Genomic DNA, 20000 nt, shown 5'->3' with positions numbered 1-20000 from the left:
CCCCCCCCGACTATCACTCTCGCTTTCAAACACTTAAAGTTGCAATGAAACTGTATAAACTGTTTATGAGAAAGAAGTGAGAGTATCATGTTCAACGCAAGACCTTCCCCCTGTCGTAACATCTCTTCACCAACACCACTGAAATCCATCTTGACATTAGTCATCAAATTTGAGCACATGCTACGTATTTGATATTTAGAAGACATTGTTCTGATACATTTCTTTTAATTTTTTTATCGTCATAATGATCATTAATATGCTTCCTGCTTCCTTCCCTCTACGGTACTCAGCAGGAGAGAGATTATGCCTCCCGGTCTGTCTGTGCTTCTAGTCACTGTGGTGTCTGTCTGTCTGTCTGTCTGTCTGTCTGTCTGTGCTTCTAGTCACTGTGGTGTCTGTCTGTCTGTCTGTCTGTCTGTCTGTGCTTCTAGTCACTGTGGTGTCTGTCTGTCTGTCTGTGCTTCTAGTCACTGTGCTGTCTGTCTGTCTGTGCTTCTAGTCACTTTGGTGTCTGTCTGTCTGTCTGTCTGTGCTTCTAGTCACTGTGGTGTCTGTCTGTCTGTGCTTCTAGTCACTGTGGTGTCTGTCTGTCTGTGCTTCTAGTCACTGTGGACTGGACTAGAACGTTAGCCTTAGCCTCCACCTCCATCAACCAGCCCCGTCAGTCATCAGCCTGCTGCTGGATATCATGACCGCCATCTTGCCCACGTCGTTGTCTCAGAGCATCCTTATTTTTAGCCAGGGTCGGGGTCCTCTACAAAACTTAATATGGGAATGGAATCCCAGAGCCCTCCCTCTCCCTGCCTCACCCTCCCTCACCCTCCCTCACCCATCCATAACCCCATCCCTCCCTGATGCAAGGTATCTCTCACCCTCTCCCCCTCCCTCCCTCTCCCTCCCTCACCCTCTCCCCCTCCCTCCCTCCCTCCCTCCCTCGCCCGCTCAATCATTCCGTATCCATGGCTTCAAACAGGTGGCCATCCAGTACAACCTCCAGAATAGCTCCTCCCATGTCTCCACCCATTTTGCAACTTTTCCAAGCGACCCCTCCTCTCCCCCCTCTCCTCCTCCACTAATCAAGAACCCCCCTTCCACTTTCTCTCCTACTTTTTCGGCCTCCCCCCGTCACCCTGGGTGCAGCTTGCTCTCTCTGCCTCCCGCCGTACCCCCCATGCGCCCACGCCTGTCTCTGGACCCCGCCCCCTATCTTGCCCCTGGCCAATAGCATTTGTGCACACGTGTTGTTTTTTAAAAGGAGGGGCTCCGCCGTCTGTCCTGCTCTTCTTTGGCCGGCGGGGATACGAAGTGGACCTTGTTCCTAATTTTTGATTTTTTTTTACAACCTCAAGTTAGGGACAACGTAAAACAAAAAAAAAAAGCTTTTTTTTTTTTGTTTGTTTTTTTTCTTTTCTTTTTTTTTCTTTTTTCTTTTTTTTATTAACTAGTTTACTCGTTGAGGCCTGAAACAGGAGGAACCAACAACCATGAAGTGGGGCTGGGTGTTTTTGGGGGTCCTTTTCTCCTTGGGGACCCTCACCTGGGGAGAGATGGGTCTGGAGATCCCCGAGTACGATGGCAAAGACCGCGTCCACGACCTCAACGTTAAGAACTACAAGTCTGTGATGAAGAAGTACGACGTGATGGTGATCTACTACCATCCCCACGTGGGGACCAGCAAGCAAGCCCTGAAGCAGTTTGAGATGGAGGAGCTGGCTCTGGAGGTGCGTCCCAGCCAGCATGAACCCTTGGGGGGGAGGTGGGGGTGGGGGGGAGGGGGAGTAGAGGGACATGGGGAAGTGTGGGGTGAGGTGTGTTGAGGGGGTTGTGGGCGGGCGGGGGGGGGGCACGGATGAGGGAGATGAACTGACTGAGAAGGAGATAGCATTGGAGATGGGTGAAGACCAGGTGCTCAGGTGGTCCTGATCAGTGGAGGCCGGTGGAGGTAGAAATCGGAGGACGGGCTCACACGTGTGTTTCGATACCATTCCTCATTGCGTGTCCATGCATTTCAATGAGCCCGTCCTCTGATTTCTACCTCCACCAGCCTTCCCTGGTTTGGAGATGGGGAAGACTACAGCGGGTGCTCAGACAGGCATCAGTCGTTCCTAGGTGTCTCAGGCAGTTACTCTAGGTGTTGTTGGATGTGTGTGTGACCTCAGAACCAGTCAGAACCATCCAGGTTCTATAGGGAGCACTGCTGGTCACGTTAAAACGATTGCTTCTTGATAATGGAATTCAAGCTGGTTTGCGATTTGGGCTTTTGGGCTTATTTTGAGTTACTTGGTTCTGGTTGTTGTCCAGAATTCTGACAAGTGGCTTGTGTTTGTGTGTGTATACTGCATAAAGATGTAGTAGTGTGTGTGTGTGTGTGTGTGTGTGTGTGTGTGTGTGTGTGTGTGTGTGTGTGTGTGTGTGTGTGTGTGTGTGTGTGTGTATGTATATGTCATCACACAGCCGACATGCTCCCCGCCCCTTTTTAACTAGCTACTACTACTTTAGCTACTGACACACACACCCACACACACACACACACACACACACACACACACACACACACACACACACACACACACACACACACACACCCACACACACCAGGACTTTTATTAAACCAACCCCTGTTTGGCGACCTCCACTCATCCCCTCCCCGCCCCTACCAGTGCATTTAGAGTGGCTGTCCCCAGCAGCAGAGCCGTGTCCTCTTACACGTCGGTGCGGTGCTATAAGTCACCTCTCTAAATAGCCTTGGACAGGAGGCCAAAAGCCCTCGGGGGAGAGAGACATGAGAGCAGAGGGGCCGTGTCGCAGTGCCCGGGCTCGCCCAATGCACTCTGCCAGGCCCTCCTGCCTCAGTGGGACGTCTTAAATCACCGTTCATGTCGCCACGTTCCACATCCCGTCGATTGGCTGCCTTGCCGACGGGGGGAGACGCTGAGTAGATCCCTGCTGTCACACAGTACATTTGACTTCCTGACAGTGGCGAGCCAATCAGCAGCGGGCTCCCGGGCGTGCCAACGGGATACTCAGAATAGCAGGTCATTAGCTCTGGAGGAGGATGTTAAGTCGAAAACATTAATTATTTAGTCGTGGGCTGACACAATTAGATGGAATGTTTGCTTTTATTAGAGTGACGAACCCAACACCTGTGGAGGTCTGTCTTAAAGCCGCAGTCACTGTATTTTCAAAGAATTAAATATGCACCTTGTGACCGATGGATGAGATTTCTAAATGACAGATGAAGATGATGTCTGTGTGAGTTCAGGGTTTAACGACTTGAACGGATGCACTTGACAGTCTACCGAACGTTTCATATTGAAGTGCTTGTCTTCGTGTGCGAGATGTCAGTAACTCAGTGTGTCACACTGATGCCTGGTCCAACGTACCATCCATCTCACTCTAGTAATCAAACCTCTGAAGCTGCTGTCGACTCACGGATCCGTAAATAGCCGCAGCTCGGACAGACCTGATCCAACAACAGAGTCTGCAGTGGTGCGCCACGGCTGAGGCTTACGGTGTTTCTATAGACTGAGTATCAGTGATTTTCATGTGGCGGTTTCGCAGGACACAGATCAAGCGTTAGTCCAGGACTAGGCTTAATCTGTGTCCAGGATTAGAACCGCCCCAATATGTGGTTTATCGGACGAGTTGTGGTCTGAATATGTAGGTAAAGCAGTGCTCACTGGTCTTCATTTCTTCTGTAGGGCTGATAGTTGCAGGTACATGAGGACTGCATACAGCCTTTATAAGCTGATCATGATGGTGTCAGAGTATGGATTGATTTATCAACCTGCGTTTTTTGTAAGCGCTAATGGATGTTCATTTTGCTTAATTAATATGTTATGTGGTGCTTATGAACTGGTAAAGGTTTTGGGTTACAAAACTATTGGAGCGGTGAATGACAGTGAGAGAGAGAGAGAGAGAGAGAGAGAGAGAGAGAGAGAGAGAGAGAGAGAGAGAGACAGAGACAAAAATGAGAGAGAGGCAGAAATGAGAAAATGCAGACACACCAGAAATACTGACAGTTAAGACAGGTAGCATGACCCCCCCATGTCGAGAAGCTAATATAACCCTGTACCCCCTTACCCCCCCCCCCCCCCCACCACCACCCCAACTCCTAGGATCTCCTAGCATGGCAATACAGTGATCCTATACAGTGATCCTATACAGTGATCCTATACAGTGATCCTCTACAGTGATCCTATACAGTGATCCTCTACAGTGATCCTCTACAGTGATCCTATACAGTGATCCTCTACAGTGATCCTATACAGTGATCCTATACAGTGATCCTCTACAGTGATCCTATACAGTGATCCTATACAGTGATCCTCTCTGCTGATGACTTCAGCATCTTCTGTTCACGGAGGGTCAAACGCTGGCGAGAGAGAGAGAGAGGGAGGGAGGGAGGGAGGGAGGGAGAGAGAGAAAGGGAGGGAGAGAGAGGGAGAGGGAGAGAGAGAGAGAGAGAGAGAGAGAGAGAGAGGGGGAGAGAGAGAGAGAGAGGGAGGGAGGGAGGGAGAGAGAGAAAGGGAGAGAGAGAGAGAGAGAGAGTTACCCCCCGTCACACTTCAAATATGTCTGATATGTCACCCCCGACCCCCGAACCCAGTTGGAGTCAGCGTCGCTCTCTCTGAAAAACAAGACCAATATTTCCAGATGCTATATCTGTGGTTCGGGAGTTGTGCTGGGCTTAGAGGTCGCAGGCAGGGCTACAGTACCTCATCACAAGAGTGTGATTCCAAATCACCTCCGCTACGTGTATTCATGTCCCGGTATGCTGCAGGGTCTTTTCATGCTGCCGTGTCTTCTGGGATGCACTTCCTGATTCCGATGGGATTGACCCGTGGCACTGAATCTGGATCAGTTTCGTGCTTTTCTCGCTGATGGCTTCGTTGAGAGTTTGGGGAGGGTAGGCAGATCCTAGATCAGCGGTTAAGAGCAACGTCACCCTGGAGATGGGATTGCATGAATAATGCTGAGTCCTCACTAAGCACCACCCAGTAACAGTAGTCCAAAGGCCACCCGCTCCTGAAGGCTATTATGGCCTGGAGCTGGCAACGGACCACACAATGTGACTGTACCAGGGGAGGCTGGTGGAGGTAGAGATTGGAGGATGGGCTCATTGTGATGCACGGAATGGAATCATCAAACGCGTGTCTGATGACCATTCCTCAATCCATTTCATGCATTACATTACATTACATTACATTAACATTTTTGCCATTTAGCAGACGCTTTTATCCAAAGTACATTTGTCTAAAGTAATTGAATCATCTATACATCAGTCATCGTAAGAAAAAAAAAATCTATGCTAGGACCAGGGGCCATTGGCAGTCACAATGCTAGAAGAAGGAAGGATAACTTTTTTAAATTATTATTATTAACAGTAGAGGAACTGTAGTGGGGGGTGAAGAGGTCTTTAGGATTACAATGAGCCCGTCCTCCGATTTCTACCTCCACCAGCCTCCCCTGAAATGTACTGTACATAATGAGGCCAAGAACGACTCAAAGCCGTAGAGGAAACATAGGATTTGAGACAGACGCATTTGAACGACAGTAAGTCACCTTTGTGTCAAACACACAACACCCTAATACTCAATACTCTTGGGGTCCCCTGCATCTTGGCAGTCTCCTCTTCCTCCTATTGATGACAACAACAACAACAACAACAACAACAACAACAACAACAACAACAACAACAACAAGACTTCATCAACATTTTGATGTGCCTCATGGTTGTCTTTGCAGAAACAAGCCTCACAGTGTACAGCTCTCAGCTTCAATGCCTTCCTGCACGGCATGTCTCCACCCCAGGCAGCCTCTGACACTATCATTAATTGCAGATAACTTCCGACAACTAAAACATAACATTCCTCTTGACATGGTTCCTAAGAAATGTTCGATTTCAAACTGTAGACACTGAGGTTATGAAGCCGCACGTTCATTATTGCCCTGCAAAACAAATAATGTTGTTGCACCATCCCGGAAACCCGCTATCTGCAACTGATTGAATCCCGAGTCCTGAGCATGTGGACTCAGCAGCTCCTACATTCCATCCTGATGACGGTTTCTCTCTTCAAAGACCCGGAGCCGGGTGGCCGGCTGCCCTGGCCGATATCCCATTCAGCCTGGTGAGGTTGAACTCTGACCTTTGTCTTACAGTGCATTCCTGCTCGCATAAATTACTGGCCTCCTCAAGCCTCAGGTTACAGTGTTCATTTACCCACCCTCCCTCCCTCTCTCTCTATCTCCCTCCCTCCCTCTCTTCCTCCCTCCCTATCTCCCTCCCTCCCTCTCTTCCTCCCTCTCTCCCTCCCTCTCTCCCTCTCTCCCTTCCTCTCTTCCTCTCCCTCCCTCTCTCTCTCCCTCCCTTTCACCCTCTCTCTCCCTCCCTCTCTCTCTTCCTCCCTCTCTCCCTCTCTCTCCCTCCCTCTCTCCCTCTCTCCCTTCCTCTCTTCCTCTCCCTCCCTCTCTCTCTCCCTCCCTTTCTCCCTCTCTCTCCCTCCCTCTCTCTCTCCCTCCCTCTCTCCCTCTCTACCTCCCTCTCTCCCTCTCTCCCTTCCTCTCTTCCTCTCTCCCTCCCTCTCTCCCTCTCTCTCCCTCCCTCTCTCCCTCTCTCCCATGGGTGCATATGCTGCCTGCTACAGTATGGTGTCCTACGACCCCTGCAAACAGGCCTATGGCAACCTGTGGGTGATGCTACTGTAGCTTTGATAGCTTCTTCATTAGTCATGCAAGAAGCTCTGTATGAGCCAACAGTGTGTAATGCAACAGGTTTTCACCAAGGCTTCTGGTCAAAGTCTTTTAAGTGCAGTTCTCAAGAAGAACAGGCCCTGTGAATCAGCCCCACTGGCTGTACAGCATGTGTATCACACAGACCTTGGATTTCCATGTTTCATCTCATGCATTGATGTTAATGGATGCGGTGATGTCATGTTATGCTCCAGGATCGCAAGTTAAGATTCTCCCCCATAATGAAATGCTGGAGAGGAAGCGTTACGAAAGTCCTTCTCTGTAGCGGACAGGAGATTTGAAAAGTCATCCTGTCACCATGGCAACCAAATCATGCGTTGAGCGCCTGTGCTGTTGAACTGGAAATGATGTCATCGTTGATTGTACAAGACAGCAACAATAGATTCAGAATCGACAGATTATTTCCACCTACTTTATAATAATAATAACAACAACATGTTCCATTTAGCTGACGGTTTTATCCAAAGCAACTTAGATTGCAGTGAGTGCATAGATTTTCAGTACATATGGTCCCAGCGGGAATCAAACCCCCCAACCTAAGCGTTGTTCGTGCCATGCTCTACCAACTGAGCCACAGAGAACCACAGAGGACCACTTTATGCTCTGGAGAGCTACTGTCCTGCAGGTTTCCACTCCAAAGCTAACCCTAACCCTACCACGCCTGATTCACTGTTTATACTGCTTATACTGTTTATACTGTTTATACTGTTCATACTGTTTATATTTTTTTAGTACTTCTATTTTATTTTACTTTAAAACTTATTGTTGCACTACTCTGTGGCACTGTCACTTTTGCATTTCACTGTATACTTGTATGCATGTGACAAATAAAGAATCTTGAATCTTGAATCTTGAATCTTGAATCTTGAATCTACTGATTAGCTACTCACCAAGACCATGTTTAGATGAATCAGGTGTGCTAGGGGGTTAGGTTTGGAGTAAAAACCTGCAGGATGGTATCTCTTCAGGAGGAGGGCGGGGCACCCCTGACCTAGAGCCACACAGTAGAGAGAAAGTGGTGTGGTTAGATTCTTTAGAGTAGAGTTGTAAAACAATTACACTGTGAAAACGTCGCTGGGCTCTGAGCGAGTTGTGGAGAGTTTTCCTAACTGTGTGAGTGTTCTGGTGTTCTGGAATCTGGTGTTCTGAAATCTTACACTCCAGAGCTTGCGTTCTATTCATTCCAAATTCCACTGCACTAAAATGTGATGATTCCACGGTTCCCTCAGCCGTGCCGTTCCACAGTTCTGACCACGCTCCTCTACTTCCTGACCACGCTCCACAAATGCCTGTCCACTGATAGGCTTTGGAATAAACAGGCCACAGGAAGACATGGACTCCGTCCAGACCATGAGCTTTGTCAATCACTGAGGATTACGTACTCACAGGGAGGCTCAACTAAAGCACGCAGAGCTGGCCGGCAGGTCGTCACTCTCTGGCCATGCTCAAAAGGACGGACACAGCGTTTCCCAACAGCAAAGGGTGATTCAACCTCTAAACACACCCTTAACTCTTACCATACATGTACCCTTGCAGCTATCCCAAAAAGAAGACAATGAATAGCTTGTGGTCTGATAGCTCTGGTCGTGTTGCCATGCCGTGTCCTTTCGAGCGTGGCCGTCGAGCGACCAGGAGGCCTGCCAGCCACCTCTGTTAACCCTGACCCCGACTGACACAGAGAGACTTTATCTCCCAGCCAGGCTGGAACATGGATCTCATTACCTCGTATTATCTCTGCAGAGGTGCCAACGGCTGTGGTCCAATACTTTTTTAGGAAGGTTCCTCTCCTCCTCTCTCTGTCCTCTGTCCCCCAGGACGTATTCATTTGCAGACTATGTTCCCAATAATAGGATTTAACTCAGGCCTAGATTTATTTTTTATTTTTTCCTGGTCAGGAAAAACCCCTGGCACTGATGGTTACTGTAAAGATATATTTCCACCATTGCATCCACCTGTCATGTCCTTCGAGATGTTGGTCTTCCAGGAAAGAATATGAGGCGGGGAAAGCCATTTAATGATGGTACTGGGAGGCATCCCACACGGAGAGAGAGAGAGGATGCCACATATACAGTACCAGTCAAAAGTTTGGACACACCTTCTCATTCAATGGTTTTTCTTAATTTTTTATTATTTTCTACATTGTAGATTAATATTGAAGACATCAAAACTATGAAGGAACACATATGGAATTATGTAGTAAACAAAAAAAGTGTTAAACAAACCAGAATATGTTTCATATTTTAGATTCTTCAAAGTAGCCACCTTTTGCTTTGATGACAGCTTTGCACACTCTTGGAAAGGTGTGTTCAAACTTTTGACTAGTACTGTAAATCATCCCATAGCTACAGTACATCGGCCATGTTACCTCAGGGCGACAGGAGACACTAAAACAGAGGTGTCTTTATTTCTCAGAATGTCTGTGTTTCTATCCCCATGTGACCACTTGTGGCAGGACAACAACTTCATTAATATCCATCCTGTTCTTGCGCCTGAGCATTCTAGAATTAGAAGCTCACTGTGATAGTACTCTATGTTTGTGTTCTTTTGCCACACAAAGTCCTTTTAAGTCCTAGTTCAGAAAAAGGCCTTAAAGGAGAAGGACGTGTGGACATTTGTTGGAAACCTGCCACCTCTGGCCACTGCGGCGAAGTTCAGTTTGAATTTCCAAATAAACAAAATCCTCCCTAATAATAATTGTTGGACTGAAAGTGTTGTGGACATTAGCTGTTGTGTTTCTGCATGTGCACACGATTCGAAAAGGCAGCCACCAGGGACAGAAAGGCGGCAGAGAGGAAGTCCAACATGGCAATAACAACATGTTTATACACATCAACCTTGTTTACCACACCACACCAGTCAAAAAGAGGAACCAAAGGACACAAATTTGTCGGTGACAGTTAAGAGGCTGCTAAATGCTAAATGTGATATGATTGGCTATTGCGTTCGTGAACCAATAAGCTGCTGACACCTTCTCTGCGTTTCTTTCACAGAATGTCAGACAGACATGAAACAGAGATATTGACAGAGGATAAAACAGAGAGTATAAAACAGAGAGTTTTATAGAGGAGGAGTCTGTGAGCCGCCAGCCAGCCAGAGAGGGGTCAGGTGGTTCTGTCTGGTGAAGGACACACCTGTTGTTTATATTATTAACTTGGCAGGTTGTTGTTTTACGCTTGGCCAGTTACACTCACATGATGAACATAATGGTTCTCACAGACTGTAGTGATTCCCTATTCCCTATGAACTGTTCTTCTGCAGCTTTGTTGGCATTCCACACACACACACACACACACACACACACACACACACACACACACACACACACACACACACACACACACAGAAACACACACAGACACACATACACAACACACACACAACACACACAGAAACACACACAGACACACACACACACACACACACACACACACACACACACACAACACAACACACACACAGAAACACACACAGACACACACACACACACACACACACACACACACTGTACCACCTGTTCAGCATCATGTTGTATTCCTGTGATGTGCCCTCTATGATGACAGACCCTCTATGATGTGGTTAGGGTTGTTTTAGGGTTGTTGTTGTTTTTTTCTTATTTCTTAACAGCCGCGTTCGTAGCGCTTTCCCAACACTAATTATGCGGAACGAGAAGGTAGGACAGTGTGTGTGTGTGTGTGTGTGTGTGTGTGTGTGTGTGTGTGTGTGTGTGTGTGTGTGTGTGTGTGAATGTGTATGTGTGTGTGTGTGTGTGTGTGTGTGTGTGTGTGTGTATACGTGCGTGCATGAGAGAAAGAGAGAGAGAGAGAGAGAGAGGGAGAGAGAGAGAGAGAGAGAAGGAGAGAGATTCATGGCACATCGATCACAAGGATGACTGTGAATGTTTGAATGGTACAGTACGTGATGTATATGATGTCAGGTAACAGGATAGGATACGAACACAGTGTATTTTTACATGATCATGAGAGTGTATTTATGGCCGGTGGTGCGAACATAACCAACTGCAAGTGTCACTCCATATTACATAGTCGTCGGGGGAGGCTGGCAGAGGGAGAAAGCGAAGGACCGGCCTCATTGTGATGCATGGAATAGAATGGCATCAAACGGCCGAACGTTCTACAAGTGGACCTTCTCAGAATGACAGAAAATGAACCAGCTGATACAGTGCATTGATATGCTGCAGTAGTGCAATACTACTTGGAATAGTTTACACCCCTGAGCTGTTGCCTAATACCGGCAGCGCATAGACAGCTTGCTTATGTCAGCAAAAAAATAATAACAAGCACATTGTCCTGTGGACTAAAACAGTTGATGTATAGCTTGTAGTTGCTTGGGCATGTACAACAGAGCATCTGTATCTACCTCTATCTACCGCTGGATACTGTTTCAGCCAATACAATATACCTTGTAGGGATGATAAACATTACTTGAACTTAAACTTGAACTATACCACCTAATTCAATAACATGCTCTTTGTTCTACTCTATTGTCAGTGTGCCATGTCCCAGTCCTCTATGCTAGCTGTGGCGCTAGGCCCAAGCTAAGCCCCTGTTGCCCAGGATGCTGCAGTGTTGGCTGGGGTGAAAGCAAGCAGCCATGGGTACTAAGCAGTACCTGTCAGCAGGTCCCAAAGAAGAGCCAAAATAGTCGCTGTGCTGGCGGAGGGCCGGCTGCTGTAGATGTGGGGCTAAATTTAACCCCCATCGCCAACCGAACCCTGAGGCTCAACCATTCCTCTCTCCTCCATCCATCCTGACTGTCAGGGTAGTGTGCTGCTCTGACATCAGCTTGACAGCTTTCTGTGCCTCTCTATGCCTCTCTATGCCTCTCTATGACTCTCTATGCCTCTCTATGCCTCTCTATGACTCTCTATGCCTCTCTATGACTCTCTATGACTCTCTATGACTCTCAATGCCTCTCTATGACTCTCAATGCCTCTCTATGACTCTCAATGCCTCTCTATGACTCTCTATGCCTCTCTATGACTCTCTATGCCTCTCTATGACTCTCAATGCCTCTCTATGACTCTCTATGACTCTCTATGACTCTCTATGACTCTCTATGACTCTCTATGCCTCTCTATGACTCTCTATGCCTCTCTATGTGTCTCACACAGTGCTGTTGTGTTATAAAAGGGTGTACTGTAGGGACTATGAATGATACCACGTTCTCCCTCTTTCTCTCTCACTCACTCACTCTCCCTCTCTCACTCTATCTTGTCAATCAATCAATCAATCTATCTATTTATCTATCTATCTATCTATCTATCTATCGGTCTATCTATCTATCTATCTATCTATCTATCTATCTATCTATCTGTCTATCTGTCTATCTGTCTATCTGACTATCTGTCTATCTGACTATCTGTCTATCTGTCTATCTATCTATCTATCTATCTATCTATCTATCTATCTATCTATCTATCTATCTATCTGTCTATCTGTCTATCTGTCTATCTGACTATCTGTCTATCTGTCTATCTGTCTATCTTTCTATCTGTCTATCTATCTGTCTATCTGTGTGTTTGCACTGAGTCTGCCCTCTAGTGGAGATGACGGTACAGTGCGGTTAATAATGGCGATTGTTGCTGATTGCTCCTTAATCTCGGATCCCAGAATCTCAATCTCTCGATTGAACGGAGAGTCTGATTTAGTGAGACTACTGTACCTGCTACTCAGATTAGACACATACAATGTCCTTGAATAGCTCCAGCAGATTATGCTGTCGTTGTCGCCATTGTAAGCAGCTTTCCCTGAGCTTCGGAATCGTCCAGATATGTGTGCAATCGAATAGCAGTCGAAGCTCCTTTGTGATTGTTTTGAGGCCTTACATCATTATTATTATTACCATTGCTGTTTAAATAACATCTATAGAACATGAGGACGAATGCAGAGAAGAAGACTAGGTGGTGTTGTGATCAGGGGAGGCTGGGTATGAGGTAATGAGGAATGTTATCAAACACATGGAACGGAATGAGGATATTACAATGAGCCCGTCCTCCGATTTCTACCTCCACCAGCCTCCCCTGGTTGTGATATAGGACACGGTTAAGCACATCGATCGATTAAATGTTTCAATAGGAACGCATTGTTATGTTCCGATGAGGGGTGTGTGTGTGTGTGTGTGTGCGTGCGTGCGTGCGTGCGTGCGTGTGTGCGTGTGTGTGAGTGTGTGTGTGTGTGTGTGTGTGTGTGTGTGTGTGTGTGTGTGTGTGTGTGTGTGTGTGTGTGTGTGTGTGTGTGTGTGAGGGTCACTGGGGGTTGTTCCTGGATTCAGCCGTAGACGAGGGCAACGTGACACGGTGGTTGTTCCATTGTGTTGCACTTAGAGCCTCGACGACACACATCGCTGTTGTGTTGTAAAAGGGTGTACTTCTCTGTAGGGCCTAATGACTTATGAATGATAACACACTCTCCCCCTCTCTCTCTCTCTCCCTTTCTCTCTCTCCCTCTCTTTCTCTCTCTCTCTCTCTCTCTCTCTCTCTCTCCCCCTCTCTGTCTCTCTCTCCCTTTCTCTCTCCCTCTCTTTCTCTCTCTCTCTCTCTTTCTCTCTCTCTCTCTCCCTCTCTCTCTCCCCCTCTCTTTCTCTCCCTCTCTCTCCCTGTCTCTCTTTCTCTCCCTCTCTTTCTCTCCCTCTCTCTCTCTCTTTCTATCCCTCTCTCTGTCTGTTGAATGGAAGAACAACATATTTATATCTCTTATTCATATCAGAAAATGTCGGGGAAAGGCAGGGGAGCAAAGTACCTCGTTAAATTTTAAGCTCCACGTTTTGTCTTTGTTTTACTTCACCCCAGGCACCAGACGGAACCCCCAGTGACCATCACACACACACACACACACACACACATACACACACACACACACACACACACACACACACACACACCTCATAGGAACACTTTACCTCACCCTAGGCACCAGACGGAAGACCGAACGTTGTAAAGATAGCATTTTGGACCTTTGGGGGCCCTAGGACCTTTGGGGCCACTCGATTGGACCTTGATTAAGACTAGTCCTCGATTAAAAATAACTGCCAATCTGTCCTTAAGTATAGCATGTGATGTCGTTTTTTAGAGCTAGACTACTATGAACATGCTTGCAATGAGTATATCCAGGACAGAGAGCCAATTTGCCAGACAACGATTAAGACTTGTCCTGGACTAAATCTAAATCCCACTTTCCATGGCAAATGTCCATTGAGGATGATTTTTAGTCTAGGATTAGGCTTAATCTGTGTCCAGAAAACCAGCCCAGTATGTCCAATCTTTGGAGTAGTAGCAGGCCCACACTTGTTTGATACTATTCCAGATTCCGTTCCATGCATTACAATGAGCCCCATCCTCCGATTTCTGCCTCCACCAGCCTCCCCTTCAGTAGGCTACTATCTCAGACTACTATCTCTACTATCTCAGACTACTATCTCTACTATCTCAGACTACTATCTCTACTATCTCAGACTACTATCTCTACTATCTCAGACTACTATCTCTACTATCTCAGACTACTATCTCTACTATCTCAGACTACTATCTCTACTATCTCAGACTACTATCTCTACTATCTCAGACCTATGTGTTATCATATCTATTATCTCTTATACATCTCTCTCTGTTCTGCTTCTGAAGTTGAGATAAAATGGTCAGGCTCTCAGTTTCTCCTGGAGAACAAGAGCGTGCGAAATTAAACCATTTCGGTCATCTTTCCCATAGAAGGTGACTGGAAACAACCGTCCACGCATGGTTACTGTCAACAGAACAGCAGAGCGACGCGGGAACATTGGCTGGTTCGGTGTGTGGCATATTTGCGATGGAGCCCATATTGTCAATATGAGTCACGGACAGATGGTGAAGGACCTCCAAACCCTGCACGCCTCCTCACCCGCCCGGCATCACACGCAGAACGGCTCTGTGTCATTTCTGAAATGAGTACGGAATGAAAATTCTTTGTAGAGAAAAGCTGTGTAAAGGTGCATTCAGTGACTTTCATTTACCCTCCAAAAACAGTCGACAAACAAGGGTAGGGGTAACCGTTTTGGCCAGAGAGATGAGACATTGACAGAACACAACTTTAAAGTGGTAAACTGGGACACACAATTAATATAAATACAATTGGTTCAACCCCACCCACATGCCACGGAACATATTCATACCCAACTGTGCTTGTTGCGTCGTATAGACAGTGTGTTCTACTTCTACGTAGTGTAATGTGTAGTGTGTGTTCTACTTCTACGTAGTGTAGTGTGTAGTGTGTGTTCTACTTCTATGTAGTGTAGTGTGTAGTGTGTGTTCTACTTCTACGTAGTGTAGTGTGTAGTGTGTGTTCTACTTCTATGTAGTGTAGTGTGTAGTGTGTGTTCTACTTCTACGTAGTGTAGTGTGTAGTGTGTGTTCTACTTCTATGTAGTGTAGTGTGTAGTGTGTGTTCTACTTCTACGTAGTGTAGTGTGTAGTGTGTGTTCTACTTCTACGTAGTGTAATGTGTAGTGTGTGTTCTACTTCTACGTAGTGTAGTGTGTAGTGTGTGTTTGTGTACTTCTACGTAGTGTAGTGTGTAGTGTGTGTTCTACTTCTATGTAGTGTAGTGTGTAGTGTGTGTTCTACTTCTATGTAGTGTAGTGTGTAGTGTGTGTTTGTGTACTTCTACGTAGTGTAGTGTGTAGTGTGTGTTTGTGTACTTCTACGTAGTGTAGTGTGTAGTGTGTGTTTGTGTACTTATGTGTAGCGTAGTGTGTAGTGTGTGTTCTACTTCTACGTAGTGTAGTGTGTAGTGTGTGTTTGTGTACTTCTACGTAGTGTAGTGTGTAGTGTGTGTTTGTGTACTTATGTGTAGTATAGTGTGTAGTGTGTGTTTGTGTACTTCTGCGTAGTGTAGTGTGTAGTGTGTAGTGTTTATTTGTGTGCCTCAATGTAGCTCCGTATAGTGTGTGTGTGTGTGTCTGCGTTGTGCTCTGTGTGTGTGTGTGCAGAGCGTAGTGTAGTGTGTATTTGTGTGTCTCTGCATTAGGTTCTGTGTGCATTTTGTGTGTCTCTGCGTCTGAATCTTTAACGACCAGCCAGTAGTGTGTTATGTAAGGCGTTGGTGTAGTGCGTCTCGGTGCGTTACAGCATCCATAACTAATTCACTGTGTAGCTGGGAGGGATGGGATGGAGCTGGAGGTCTTCTCCTTTATTATGGGTCCCAGGACCCCCCCCCCCCCCCCCCCCCCTCCTCAAGGTCGGCTCCCAGTGGTGTGATACATTATGAATGCACAGAGCTGGTTTTCTGAGGCCAAATGTTTAAGAAAAAAAAAGAAACGTTTTTCCTGCATCATGGCCCAAAGACTTCTTTGTGCTCGGAACATTTTCTGCTGAATTTCTTTGTGTCTTAATAATATATGGCATGGAGTTCGTTCTTATTAAACCTTCAGCTGTGGATTTTTTTGTGTGAAGTTGAGTTGTAGAAGAAAAGTTTAGATTTGAGTTAAGCAGCGTAAGCAGTTTGAGTTTGAGTTCTAGTTTGTGAGTTTGAGTTTGAGTTTGAGTTTGAGAGTTTGAGAGTTTGAGTTTGAGTTTGAGTTTGTGTTTGTGTTTGAGTTTGAGTTTGAGTTTGAGTTTGAGTTTGAGTTTGAGTTTGAGTTTGAGAGTTTGAGTTTGAGTTTGAGAGTTTGAGAGTTTGAGAGTTTGAGTTTGAGTTTGAGTTTGAGTTTAAGTTTGAGAGTTTTAGTTTGAGTTTGAGAGTTTGAGAGTTTGAGTTTGAGTTTGAGTTTGAGTTTGAGTTTGAGTTTGAAAGTTTGAGTTTGAGTTTGCATTGAAACTGAAAAGCATTGAAGTGATAGTGAAGGAGAGAAAGCAATGGCCATGATTGAACTACTTTCCACAGTTCCTGAATGGTTACTAGTGAAGCACTGTAACTGTGGCCTTGGATTGCATCAAAACTGTTCTTAAACTATGTAGCCCAGGCAGCAAAAGTTTAAATAGCTTTTTAAATCCTGCCTCGCCAATTCCTTTGGTGCAAATGTAATCAGGTAAAAGGCTGTTCAGCCTGTGATGTCTAAACTGGATGTAATCACTTTGGCTTATCCTGTAGCATAGGTGTGTAGTCATCTGTGTTAATCAGGTTGTTCTACTGTGTGTCTCCCATTATCCTTTGTATTGGTGAGAGGAAGGACCCACACATACCTGCACACACACACACACACACACACACACACACACACACACACACACACACACACACACACTGTACCACCTGTTCAGCATCATGTTCTATTCACCATCCTTTGTATTCTTCTAAGAGGACAGAGAAGCATTTCTCTATACTCCAAATGTTTAGATTTGAAAATCAAACAATTACTATAAGGTTAAAGTATAGATTCTCAGTTTTTATTTGATGGTACACTTTGTATGCATAGTCCCCCTATTTCAAATTTGGCGAGGGAAAGGACACACAAATGGATCCACACACACACACGCACGCACGCACGCACGCACGCACGCACGCACGCACGCACGCACGCACGCACGCACGCACACCCACACACACCCACCCACCCACCCACCCACCCACCCACACACACACACACCCACACACACACACACACTGTCCTACCTTCTTGTTCTGCATAATTAGCTCTGGGAAAGCGCTACGAACGCGGCTGTTAAGAAATAAGAAAAAAACAACAACCCTAAAACAACCCTAACCACATCATAGAGGGTCTGTCCTCGAGGTTGGCATGCCATGAGCACTCAGAGAGTGACGCACTTCAGAGGTGACGCACACACACACACACACACACACACACACACACACACACACACACACACACACACACACAGATGTGAGTCATCGACCGATGTTCAGTCATTCACTTAGCCAGAACCACGGGGACAAGGACCAGGCTGCACCTCCAGTTGAGACAGGCACAGAGGAAGGGCAGAGTGACCCCAAACAGCTACTATAGCACAATGATGGTAATGATGCTACAGGGAACACAGAGGGGTGGAAGGATGGAGGGATGGAGGGATGGAGGGATTTAGGGATAGAGAGATGGAAGGATGGAGGGATGGAGGGATGGAGGGATGGAGGGATGGAGGGATTTAGGGATAGAGAGATGGAGGGATGGAGGGATGGAGGGATAAAGGGATGGAGGGATAGAGAGATGGAGGGATAGAGGGATGGAGGGATGGAGGGATTTAGGGATAGAGAGATGGAGGGATGGAGGGATGGAGGGATAAAGGGATGGAGGGATGGAGGGATAGAGGGATAGAGAGATGGAGGGATAGAGGGATGGAAGGATAAAGGGATGGAAGGATAGAGGGATGGAAGGATAGAGGGATGGAGGAATGGAGGGATGGAGGGATAGAGGGATGGAGGGATGGAGGGATAGAGGGATAGAGGGATGGAAGGATAGAGGGATGGAAGGATAGAGGGATGGAGGAATGGAGGGATGAAGGACCCTACTCACATCATGTGCAACTGAGTCACTGTTTGTCCCTTGTCGTCTACTCTGTCACCTGCTGGTCTTCACAGAACTGAGGACCAGATCCTTCATTCAAATACAGTGTCTTTGTAATGAAAACGTGCAAAAATCTCTACGAATCTTGCGTTTAATTGTCACACCGGTGGGTCTCTTGATATACAGATACCCCCTCCCTTCACTCATCCTCCTGACCACCCCCCCCCCCCCCCCCCCACCCTGCCACCCCGCCAACGCCCACCCCCCACTCCCCACGGGGCACGTTTCTGACACCTCATTGTGGCACTGTGCCCCCAGATCTCATCTCACACCAAGACTGTAGCCGGCAGCGGAGAGGGGGCCAAGAACTCACACCTCCTCTTGGCAGGACAGGTGGGGGGTGGGGGGAGGCTGGGAGGGGGAAGAAGTGAGAGAGAGAGAGAGAGAGAGAGAGAGAGAGAGAAAGAGAGAAAGAGAGAGAGAGAGAGAGTGAGAAAGAGAGAGAGAGATAGAGAGAAAGTGACAGAGAGAGAGAAAGAGAGAGAGAGAGAAAGAGAGAGAAAGAGAGACAGAGAGAGAAAGAGAGAGAAAGAGAGAGAGAGAGAGAGAGAGAAAGAGAGAGAGAGATAGAGAGAAAGGGACAGAGAGAGAGAAAGAGAGAGAAAGAGAGAGAGAGATAGAGAGAAAGGGACAGAGAGAGAGAAAGAGAGAGAGAGAGGGGTAGAGAGAAAGGGACAGAGAGAGAGAGAGAGAGATAGAGAGAAAGGGACAGAGAGAGAGAAAGAGAGAGAGAGAGAAAGAGAGAGAGGGGTAGACAGAGAGGGCCATAAAATAGGCGAGTATGTGATATATAGAAAGTATGAGAAACTCTGAGAAGATGATTAATGTGGCGACAGACCAGAGTGAGTGTTAGCTTGTGTATCAGATGTCTTCCTCCCTCCTTCCTCGCCCATTCCTCCCCTCTCCCTCCCCCTCCCGCCCACCCCACCTACATGTAACGGAGCTCCCCCGTCTTCTCTTCTCTGGTCCAGCCCTGGTCATGGCTCATGCATGCCCTTATATAGCTGTAGGACAGCCTGCCCCCCCCTCCCCCCCCCCACCACCATCGGCAGCTCCTTGCCACCCCCCCCCCCCCCCCCCCCCAAGCTCCAGCTCCTTACCCCCTCGTCTCTTACTGTATAAATACCCCCGTGTGACTAATATGGCTGTGCCTGGGGGGTATCGGGTAGGGACCAGCGACAGAAGGAAGCGGAGGGGGCTGTGTGTTTTGGGGGGGGGGGGGGTGGTGGTGGTGGTGGTGGGGGGGCGATGTGTTTGTCCGCTGACTAGAAAAGTTCTGAACAAAAGCTTTCAGGCTGAGGGAGTGCTTGTGCGCAATGTAAAGAAGTCACATGGTCATCCATTAGATTTAGTTCTGTTCTCTACTCTCTGGCGTTCTCTGTGCCTCTCTGTGTTCCATTACCTGTCCTGTCTCTGGTGCTGTAAACCGCTCTGTGTCCCATTACCTGTCCTGTCTCTGGTGCTGTAAACAGCTCTGTGTCCCATTACCTGTCCTGTCTCTGGCACTGTAAACAGCTCTGTGTTCCATTACCTGTCCTGCAGTTGGATTATTCTGCATATCAGTCTGCCGACTGTCCTGTGATGTGATGACTCTACTGTCTTAATATCAACACTCACATACTACACAGTACAGTATGATGACAAGGTAATGTATTGGCTAACCATACTACAGGGGAGGCCGGTGGAGGTAGAAATCGGAGGATGGGCTCATTGTAACACACGTTGATACCATTCCTCAT

At 47.1% G+C, this 20000-nt stretch overlaps 1 protein-coding gene across 1 annotated transcript in view; it reads left to right on the top strand.

The window, feature by feature from the left end:
* Positions 1 to 1300: 1300 nt before the first annotated feature.
* Positions 1301 to 20000, top strand: part of casq1b (calsequestrin 1b) — a gene marked incomplete at its 3' end in the record, with an annotated part of 28088 nt that continues 9388 nt past the window's right edge. The window contains exon 1 of the mRNA XM_083674625.1: positions 1301 to 1721. Coding sequence (XP_083530751.1) covers positions 1485 to 1721 — 237 coding nt within the window. The 5' untranslated portion in view covers positions 1301 to 1484. The remainder of the gene's footprint in view (positions 1722 to 20000) is intronic.

The sequence above is a fragment of the Argentina silus genome, assembly GCF_951799395.1.
Source record: "Argentina silus genome assembly, chromosome: 1".
Lineage (NCBI taxonomy): Eukaryota > Metazoa > Chordata > Actinopteri > Argentiniformes > Argentinidae > Argentina > Argentina silus.
Note: the sequence above shows the minus strand (reverse complement) of the source record. Positions and strands in the feature narration are given on the sequence as shown.